Source organism: Ascaphus truei, chromosome 7 (genome assembly GCF_040206685.1).
Source record: "Ascaphus truei isolate aAscTru1 chromosome 7, aAscTru1.hap1, whole genome shotgun sequence".
Taxonomy (NCBI): Eukaryota; Metazoa; Chordata; class Amphibia; order Anura; family Ascaphidae; genus Ascaphus; species Ascaphus truei.
The window spans coordinates 84,694,605-84,705,243 of record NC_134489.1 but is presented as its reverse complement, the minus strand read 5'-3'; the positions used below and the strand labels follow the sequence as shown (position 1 = coordinate 84,705,243).

The window sequence follows — 10,639 nt, the reverse complement described above, 5'->3', positions numbered from 1 at the left end:
ACTTCCTGTCTCAACAGACAGGCTTTTGTAAGCAAACTAGATCAGGCAGGTGGTGTTTATTAATTGACTACCAGCAGTTAACCACCACACTGCTAGATTAAAGGCACATTACTTGAACAGGGATTACTCCCCTGTTATAGTAACTATGAAGCCCGGCTTGCAGAGCCTCAGGATACGGCTCAGCTTGCCCTTATACAGCCACCCGGAGATCAGGGAAGGAACCCAGTGCCGGGGCGGCGGAATCTCGGGGAGGGAACGAGTGCACCTCCCGGGAGCAGTGCAACAGTAGGGGTACTGGTTGCGGCTGCTACCAGTCCGGTCACCCCTGAAATGTTGGCATTGATTACTGCGTGGGGTGACAGAGGGACACCGGAGGAGTGGCTGCAGTTTATCACTATGTGGCCAGCCGAGCCCTGATGCCCGCCAAAGCAGTAGCCAAGGCAGCGGTGAAGGTGGCACCGTCCAAAAAGTCTGCCAATACCCCCCAATGGACTCAGAGGCCGCCTGCGGGCAGCAGTCCACCGAAGGCGGGGGAGCTCCGGCACGAGCGCCGGTGCTTCAACTGCAACCGCCCATGTCACATCAGACCAGATTGCCCGGAACCCCTGCGTTTCGGCGGACCCCATCAGAGGCAACGCACCCCAGCTGTGAAGCCGGTAGCCCGCGTGCGGGTGTCTTCCACCAAAGACTCCGGACCGGTCATGGAACCAACTCCCAGCGAGACGTCCCATGCCACACCTGTCCCGGTTTCATCGGTGCCTACAGCCAGAAGCGGAGGACATCTCAGTGCGGACCTGCAGCAGACGGACGACCGGAGCAGACATCTCACCCCGGTCACAGTCGGTGACCGGCAAGCAGTCGGCTTGATGGATTCAGGAGCTGCATTGACCCTGGTCCGACCTATGGTCCGGCCAGAGGAATTACTCCCAGGCCCTGGGATACAGATCACTGGGCCGACGGAGAGCCACATTTCCTGCAAGTGGCCAGAATCTTTTTGGATTGGGGCAGGGCCAGGGTGTGCGGGAGGTGGGGGTTTTACCCGGTTTGGATGCCGAAGTTCTTCTTGGCAACGGTCTGGGTCCGATGACCTGCACCTACGACCAAGTGCCCAAACCCGCTGCAGTGGCGGCGGTTACCCGGAGCCGGACAGTGGCAATGGCGGCGGCCAGCCTTTGGGACCAACGTTAGCGGAGGGCGCACAGGAGCCCGGGGAGATAAGCCAGGATCAGTTGCAACCACAGACTGACTTACTGTTTCCCCTCACTCTTCTCCATTCTCCGGACAATGACATGACTGGAGGGTGGCCAGAATTAAGAGCCCAGTTTAGGGAGGCAGTGAAGACAGACCCTACCCTGGCCGGCGTGAGACTTTCGGGCGTCCGAATCTCAGGCAGGGGAAGGCACTGAGCACTGCCTATGGAATACGGTACTCCTGTATAGAGAAGAAGGGAACCCAGGGATAGAGGAGGGATTGACCAGTAAGCAACAGCTAGTAGTGCCCCAGGGGTACTGACAGCAACTGTTACTGGTAGCTCACTCTAGTTCGTTAGCGGGACATCAGGGGGTCAACAGAATGCGAGCCCAGTTATTACAGCGTTACTACTGGCTGGGGGCATCTCGAGATGTGGGCACTTTCTGCCGCTCTTGTGATGCCTGCCAGCGAGTGGGTAAGGCGGGCGACCGTATGAAGGCACCCATGAAACCCCTACCGATAATAGGGGAACCCTTCCAGAAAGTAGCGATGGATCTTGTACTGCTGCGACACACTTTATTCGAGCAAATACCCAGTATGTACCTGGCAGATACCTGGAATGCGCCGCTCCTCACCTCAGACAAGCCCCGTTGCGTTTGCCTTCCCAGCCATGGTTCATGCCTGGCTGACGGGCGGCTGATCTGTTAAATGATAATGATTAGGATTTAATAGGCTGCAATGCTTCGCGTATCTACCAGATGGCATAAATTCATGAATTGTAATGCAGTATATATATATATATATATACTGTGCAGTATTGCAGCCAGCGGGAATAAAATGCTTCAATCCCTGCCTGGAAAATAACGCAATGCACTCGGGCAGAAAACAGTCACAAACCTCAATACACCCGAGTGTACCCGAATTCGTGGGACTAGCCGAGCTCGAATAAAGTGTGTCGCCAGTGTAGGACCCCTTATGATTCCTAGCAGGTCAGGGAAGCGCTACATCCTCACGGTGGTGGATTTTGCCACCCGGTACCCTGAGGCGGTAGCACTTGGCACCATAGATGCCAAGACAGTGGCAGCAGCTTTGCTGAACATTTTTTCTAGGGTAGGTTTCCCTAGTGAGATCCTAACCGATCAGGGGTCGCAGTTCATGAGTGAACTGTTACATTGTCTCTGGGATGTATGCGGTGTACAGCACCGGCGCACTACCCCTTACCATCCCCAGACAAACGGATTATGTGAGAGGTTTAACGGTACCCTGAAGCAGATGCTTTGGACCTTTATAGAGGCGGAGGGGAAAGACTGGGAGATTCATTTACAGCACTTGCTGTTTGCCTACCGAGAGGTACCGCAGGAATCTACAGGCTTCTCCCCCTTCGAGCTACTATATAGCCGCAGGGTACGTGGACCTCTGGACCTATCCCGTGAGGGATGGGAAGGAGAGGCTACTGCTACTGATGCTTCAGTGATCCAGAATGTAGTAGATCTCCGAGACCGGTTAGAGATGCTCATGGGGGTGGCCCAGGACCACCTCAGGGCCGCTCAGACCAAGCAAAAGCAATGGTATGACCGGAATGCCATTTGGGATGAAGAATGCCCCGGCTACCTTCCAACGCCTGTTTCATTATAATCCTGTATTTTAAAAATGTTTTAAAGTGCATTTCTGTATCTCCGGTTCTGGAGGTCGCAGAGAGTTGAAATTTGGCCAATATGTAGAGTCACTGTAGGCATTAAAAACTGGCAAATGTCGACCCACTGGGCCCACCAGAACGGAACTTATTAATATGTGAAGATATTAAAGTGTATATGGTATTTTGGATCTGCTCTGAAAATGCAGACTCCATCTGCTATGCTAATAGGTCAGGAAGGGCAGCCGGATGATTTAGCATAAGCCCTGTGATCAAAAGTTAACTGCCCTGATTGTTTACACTAGGAACCAAGTACTGATCAAAAGACTCTGCCACTCTAACTGTTTACCTGAGGGCGGAGAAGCATCAAACTGGAGTGGTTTGTAAGTGTTATATCTACACCTACAAACAATGAAGATCCTGCCAGATACTTCATCTGGTAGACTGGTCGTCGCCCCTGATTTAATTATGGGGCTACAGAAATAAGACCCTCAGAGTCCCAGTGCGCATGGGCTAACTAGCTGGGGGACATGGGTTAAACTGTGTTTCCATGTTAGGGATTGGATACAGATAATTGTTCACCAATAGTCTGTATTCAATGTTAAGAATAGGGTTACAAAGGTATATAAACTGTGTCAACCCTACAGTTCTTGTTCTTCTGATTTCACCTTGAATGTCACCGGATTGCTGGAGAATTGCTAGCTGATACTTCTCCATTCCCCAACCCTAAGTAAGTGTTACCTTCTTGCCTGTTAATTGTACTATATTGCTGTGTTCACCTTTTTAAGGAATAAATATATTTTATTATATCTAAGCCTCGTTCAGTTCAACCCAGATATTTGGTATTTGTTATATCTTGTCATAAGTTACCGTGACAATGGTGCCGCCCTCCTCTTCCAGCGCCGTCCCGTTGCCGTGTGACGTCACGTTGCCGCCTGCGCATGCGCACGATCGGCGCTGGCCCACCACTCGGGACCATGCGCAGGTGGCAAGCACCAACCATACATGCGCATGAGCAGCCGGTATTAAATTAAGCATTTTAAGAGAAGAGAAAAAAAAATGATTACGGTAAGAAGGCTCCTTCAGGTAACACTTCCCACTAAAGCTGCAGTCTGAGCTCATCACCATATTTGTTTTTTTTTAGTATTTTAAGATTTTACTAATACTAAGAAACCTCTTCTTGCTCTTTCCAAAGCTGTTTTTATTTCTTTTTTTTAGATCTGATGCTTCGTTCAGGAGATATAAGTGTTGGAAATATTGTTAAAATTGAAACTTGAAAACGAGTGGTAACATTCAATGTGTTACTTCCTGGAATAAAACATTTTTATAAATAAATAAATAAAATTGAGTCCTCCCCAGAGTCCAGTGCAGTCTAAAGGTTACCATGGTAACATCAGAAGCTAAAGATATATATATATATTTTTTAAATCATGATTTATAACATTAACAATTAAAAAAGACAATGTAAGAGCAGGACATGCTAGAGGTGCAAGATACTAATATTAAATCTGTCTTAGTAACCTGAGGGTAAATAGTGGTAACAAAATAAATACTTTTAAAAACGTTTAAATGATTGTTTGAACATTAACTTTACAATGAATTTACATTAACACAGGTAACACAGAAACACAGGTAACACAGAAACACAGGTAACACAGGTAACACAGATAAATAACACAGGTAACACAGATAAATAACACAGGTAACACAGGTAACACAGATAAATAACACAGGTAACACAGATAAATAACACAGGTAACACAGATAAATAACACAGGTAACACAAGTAACACAGGTAACCCAATTTCCTATATAAAGTTTATTTTTTCACTTTCTATTGTAGACATTGACAAGCAAAAAAATGGTTAAGCACGGAGCCCCACTGAGGGGGGTTTCCAACATCACATATTTATTCACAAGATTTTCAAGCAATCTAGCTTGTCCGTAATTATCACGGCGTTTAAAACCCACTACTTTCCTTAGGCGCCATTGGTGAAGGCTGGAGATTTAAGCTTCAGCTGTTACCAAACAGGAACCATAACAACTAGCAAAGCCCCTCCTCCCCCCCTCACCCCTCCCTCCTTTCCCTTTATAAAAGCTGAGAGCGAGGAAGGAGGTAAACAAGTGTGAGAGGAGCAGAGCAGAGCAGAGCAGAGCAGAGCAGAGCAGAGCAGAGCAGAGCAGAGCAGAGCAGAGCAGAGCAGAGCAGAGCAGAGCAGAGCAGAGCAGAGCAATGACGAAAGGAGTGAACGTTCACCTCGCTTCCCTGAGAGGGGGCCACGCTCCGGCAGGTAGGGGACAGGGGAAAACCTTACACTGCTTAGGACACTTTTGGTTTTAATTTGCACGTGTTGGCTGTAAGGCTCTGCAAGCATTTGTGACCGTCACATAATAATGGGGCGTGAATGGCAAAGGAGGCTGAAAGAAAACAAAATATTTTGTATCACTCCTATTTGTAGTGTTCTATATCTATATCCTGTCTGTCTGTGTCTGTCTCTCTCTGTCTGTCTCTATCATGAAAGTCCTACTTTAATGCTAATGGGTTGTCTGTAATGCCCTCAGAGGAAATACTTTGTGGAATGCCTCACACCCTACAGAAGAGCGCACTGAAGCTTGAGGATACTTCCAAACCCACATGTGAGCTGGTTAGCTGCCCATCTGCCATTTTGATTTAATCACTGGTGCATCCCATTCACATTAACTGGTGATGGGACTTGGGCTGAGCTGGCAGATTTCTCCATAGTTTTGTAGGATATTTGTAGATGGTTAGTGGTGACCATTGCTCAATCGGTTTAACAACTCTGCCTGTGGGGTCTTTAAATTGAGCTGCAGAGCCTGAGTGTGACTGGAGACAGCCCCCAGAGTGTGACTGGAGACAGCCCCCAGAGTGTGACTGGAGACAGCCCCCAGAGTGTGACTGGAGACAGCCCCCAGAGTGTGACTGGAGACAGCGTTTTTTTTTCTGTTTCAGAACTGGTGCAAAAATGGCAGAAGCCTAGGTATTATGGCTGCAAGTGGTGACCCAATATTGGCCATGGCTAAACTGTGGGGGTTTCCCTTTGACTCTAAAGCTAAAAAAAAGAATTTTTGCTTCACATTGTGTAATCTGTGCAAGGTGGTGTGTTTTTTTATTTTTTTATAATCATGGCTAAGTGTAACTAAAGTGATGCGAGTACTTCAATGTAATGGAATCCACATGTCCTATTATAGGATTAATTTTTGTGCTTAAAAGGACTATTCTGAGATCTGGCTCTACTACATATTCCCAATAAATGTATTCATCTGCCTTGGACTTCTCACCTGTTGCAAAGGCTTTATTTCAGTTGCTCTCCTTGTCTTCCACTGCCTTGGGCTGCGTTCCATGCTGCCGCTGAGCGTGCTCATGCTTGAGCGGTGACGTCCACTCCAAGCATGAGCGCATGTTGTCCTGCATAATCTTGCGGGGGCAGGGGGGTGTGGATTGGGGCTATTTGTGTGTGGCTGAGTGCATTGACTGCTGCTGAGCGCACTTGAAAATCAATTTTATGTCTCCAAGTGCCGAGCTTGGGAGAGCTCCTGAGTGCGTCGCGTGGCCGTGCAGATTCACATTTGCTGAAGTAAATGCGGCAGCGTGGACGCAGCCTAAGGCCAAGTCCCTGCTGGCGCTGAGCGCGCTCATGCTTGGAGAGCGCTACAAGTATGAGCGCCGGGTGTCCGACTTGTACGTGGGGTGGGGGGGGGGGGGGCATTGCGGGTAGTTCAGCGCGCGGGTAAGTATAGATTTGTTTTGTTTATGTAATCACGGCTGAGCGTGTGTGCACGAGCGCCGCGGGGACTATCACATATCTGTATATGAAAGTCTCCTCCAAGCGCCGCCCGATCAGCGCTGGCGTGGACTTGGCCTAACTCATCTAATCACTATACTTGATCATATACTGAAAACGGTGCTCTCGTGTCATTCCTTTTTACAGTAGTTGCCACAATACTATGGTAATTCCCTATACCTGGGCTCTCCAACTGGCAGCCTGTAGGCCAAATCTGGTTCACAAATGGCCTTGGGTGGCTCTTGGACTGTCTGCTCGTGCTTATTTCCTTGTTGCTGAGGCAGCCAAGTGTAATTTGGCATACTGTAATTACCTTTGTAATCAAAGGTAATGTAAATATGGTGCAGGTGTTCATATACTTCGAGCATTTAGTCTCTTTAAATGTATTCAGAATTACATTGATACTCCTTGTTGCCCTTCTCCAAATTCCCTATCCATGGTCTGACCACTCTGGAAATTTAGTTGAAGCCTGGCCCTAGAATCTGCTTCAGTTTTGCTTTCACAGAAAATTGACCAAGTGTTATACTAAATACTACTCTCTCATTTTCTCAACAACAACAAAAAAATTGCACAGTTAAAGCTGGAAGAATGAGGGTTTCCAAAAAACAAGGCAATGAAGAAAATGGAGCAGTTGAGAAAAATGTTAAGAAAAACATCATGGAAAAAACAAGGTACTAGTGTGTTCTATTACTGTTAAAGTAACAAAGTACATTTAACTTGAGACTAGTGGAATGCATATAGAACTACAAATGGTACCTACGTACGCAAGACAAACTTCACAATGTACGGTGGAGTCCTGGAAACTCCACTGTTCCTTTGTTGGCTTGAGTGACGTACAGCTTTGTTTAAACATGCAATGCAGCTTTAATATAAACCAGTATGCCAACTACAGACAGTGCTGCAATGTATAAATCTTTAAACATTTAATCTGTAAACTACTGCATATGTTTGAAAGGGGATTATATGTGGTTATGTCGCACACCGGATGTTGGGCTGGAGGCGTCTTCTCAAGGGATCATAAGAGCTGGGATCTTGCATAAAGTGATCAAAGCTGTCTGTCTAATTTAACCTCTGGGATTCCCTATGGACATAGCTACTGCATCAAGGGATCTGTCACTCTAAGGGGCCCCCATGACGTAGCTACGTCCTGAAGACCCTCGTCTTTATGAAGAGATAGTGTTCCTAAAACAATCTGTCACAAAGTGGCTGTGGAGGACTTCCCTTCAGTCATTGGTGACAAAGCGTGTGTGTATGTGTGACGCTGGAGAGCTGTGGCATACAGGGTTGGGGCAGTTTTGTGGGGAGTGGGGTTGCCCCTGTTGTCTTACACTTTTGTGAACGTCTTCCTTGTAAGGCCGAGTCATAGGACAGGCCGCGCTGAGCCGTGCGGACGCTCAGCGCTGAGGCCCTGCATCCTAAATGAGGATGCCTTGAGAGGGGGCTCACGCGAGCGTCCACAGGCGTGCTGAAGCTTTGGAATTTTCAGCCGACAGCGAAGCTGTTTTTCATGCTGTCGGCTGAAAACATCCAATCAGCCTGAAGCAGCATCAACGTCATGGCGCCGTGATGTTGATGTCAGTGTGTCGCGGGCGATTGGCCCAGCGACGTCACTGCCCCACCTCCACCACCCTCCCCCCCCCCCTCGCTCCCTTCGCTCACACTGGCTCGTCTGCAAGTCCATGGAAAAGCGCAGATTTCAGCAGGCGAGCCTCAGCGTCAGCACGGCTCGGAACTCCTCACCCCTCTATGGCCCCAGCCTTAGGCTCATTGTAGAAACCGTTAGTTTCTCATTGAATGATGCCCATCATACTTTTATGTATTTTTTTCTTTCCCCCACCTTCTCCCCTTAGTGGATGGTCGTTTTTAAATCCACTTTTAAAAACTAGTAAGTATCTCAGGAAATGGGGAATCCCTGGAGATGAAAATAATGCAGCTCTGCTCTGTAGCACCCCTGGTTCTGATCCTATAAACTAAAAATGGCCTTAAGTGGCTTATTCCTCTAACCCTTTGAGTGCCCGAAGTGTTCCTGAGTGCCATGGCCCCCCAAGCACAGTGCAGTCATGTGACTGCAAAATACTTATTCACTGGTTACATCGCTTCCTGCACTCCATGGGAACGTAGGAAGCCATCAAACCAGAGAAAACGAGCCCTTTGAAGATAAACTTGGTCATTGTCGTCAGCCTCCTGAATGCCAGTGACCTTGGGAACTCAAAGGGTTAAAGCTAATATGCAGGGAAGCTGCAGCAAGAGCAGACAGCCAGCATCCAAAGTGTTAAATGTAACGTCTATTTGTTAAGAAATAACCATTATATAGTACAAAATCACAATTTTATTCCTTCCACAGCTCTGTTAACTTGACAAAGATGCAGGCGATGAACCTCTTAGCTGGTGCGCTGGAGAAAGTATGTATTGGACATTTTTATTTGTAAACTACCAGTTGGGATGTAGCTTTGGTGGTTTTTTTTCTCTTCCTTGCATGTAATTGGTATGGAGTGAATAGGACTGAAGCTGATCAGTAACATCTGCTACACTTATAATTGATGGTCACTGAAAATGGGATGACATTTGACACCTGCTCATCCTGTAACATAGATGAATATGCTCCCGGAGCCCCCTCCTAATTCCATAAGAGAACTTGAGTTGCCTTGTAACCTGTTTCAGGCTGAACACAACTCCCTGCATCGGTCTGCTGATGACATTCCATTTTCTGACACATGTTGTTGAAAACATGTCCAGATTTGGGTATCTCTTAAAGCCATACGAGGGAGGGTAGCTATACACATCACTTCTGCTGTGGAGCTGCTGTGGATTCTAATTTAAAATGCCTTTCTGGATAGCCTAGCACTTCAGTGACTTTTTTTAATCTATGGACTATAGAACCTCGAGTGGGGAAAAATAGCTGCCCACTTATCTGACTTTTACTACCCATCATAGTAGCTGTTGGAAACAAATGACCCCAGGTTATGGTTATATATAATGCCCAATGATTAACATGTTCCTATTAGGCCTCTGAACCATTTAGATTTATGGCTTTTCTATATTTACCTTTTTGGCTCTGTTCCTCAATATATTTAGGTCATGTAAGATGTGTATCTCTAGCTCAATAGGAAATGCAGATTGAGGAAGAGCAGCATGAGGTGAATTCTGAAAGGGCTTTTTGGACATGTTTTGTGAACTACTGAATTTTGAAACGGGAGTGCAAAATTGTTAATTAATGATTGCAAATGATTGCAGTAGCTACTTTACACTTCTTTTTTTTTTTTTTTGTGCCCATTTTGCAGCTGGGCCGTGAATTTCCAGCAGAAGCTGTGCAAATGGCTCACCAAAAGCCACGCCCTGCCTTGGAGAAGATGGGCTTGCCCAGAAGACTTTACCTTATTCAACAGCCACGCAAGTGCTAGATGGTGGCGCAAAGGAAACAGATGTGACCTCAATGTTTTGCTATGACAATACTTAGAGTTGTCATTTCAGTAATGTGACTGAAAGGACCAAGTGTAATTGTATATAGGCAAATATATAGTTTTGTATCTGGCACTGATAACTATAAAGCACTTAGAATTGTAACACTTTGTCCTTTTCTTTAACAATTGGCCACTAAAAAGGGGTGTTGGACCAAACAGCTGGTGGTACTGTGGTGCCTAACTTGCTACAATTGGTAGTCTGTACTGTATATCAAAGTGGCGCCTCCGCTTACCCCTCAAGCTAGCTGTCTAATCATTCATAATCAGTTTGTTCTAGAATCTACAGAACTATTAACCACTTGGGTCCTTTTTATCAGCTAAAGAAATAAGAATGTGAAAACTAAAGGACACCACGAATCGGATAAGACTAGAATTACACATGACCCACTGCATATTATATTTATTTATTTTTGTCCCCAAGTACTTTTCAGCTGAAACTATTGTACATACAATCGGGAAAGTCTCTGCACTTAATCTGGTTTATAGTAACAAATGTTATGAACGCTTTGCTGTAAGTGCTGGTATTGCCGTCACGCGACCCCGGAGCGTCA

The 10,639-nt window shown here is 46.5% G+C and overlaps 1 protein-coding gene across 2 annotated transcripts; it reads left to right on the top strand.

Annotated features, from left to right (window-relative positions):
* The first annotated feature begins 4,934 nt into the window (after window positions 1-4,934).
* Window positions 4,935-10,191, top strand: DAPL1 (death associated protein like 1). Of its 2 annotated transcripts, none has more exons than XM_075609319.1 (4): window positions 4,935-5,115; window positions 7,202-7,298; window positions 8,972-9,029; window positions 9,909-10,191. In XM_075609319.1, the coding sequence occupies exons 1-4, from the start codon at window positions 5,058-5,060 to the stop codon at window positions 10,026-10,028; spliced, it is 333 nt and encodes a 110-aa protein (XP_075465434.1). In that variant the 5' UTR covers window positions 4,935-5,057; the 3' UTR covers window positions 10,029-10,191. The 2 variants fall into 2 exon arrangements, with proteins under 2 accessions (XP_075465434.1, XP_075465433.1); XM_075609318.1 differs by lacking the exon at window positions 4,935-5,115 and adding an exon at window positions 5,300-5,461.
* Window positions 10,192-10,639: the final 448 nt, after the last annotated feature.

Coding starts and splice junctions, on each gene's coding strand:
- DAPL1 (XM_075609318.1), top strand. CDS start 5,377: ATGCCCTCAGAGGAAATACTTTGTGGAATGCCTCACACCCTACAGAAG. Junction 5,462..7,201: donor GGATACTTCCAAACCCACAT/GTGAGCTGGTTA, acceptor AAAATTGCACAG/TTAAAGCTGGAAGAATGAGG. Junction 9,030..9,908: donor TAGCTGGTGCGCTGGAGAAA/GTATGTATTGGA, acceptor CCCATTTTGCAG/CTGGGCCGTGAATTTCCAGC.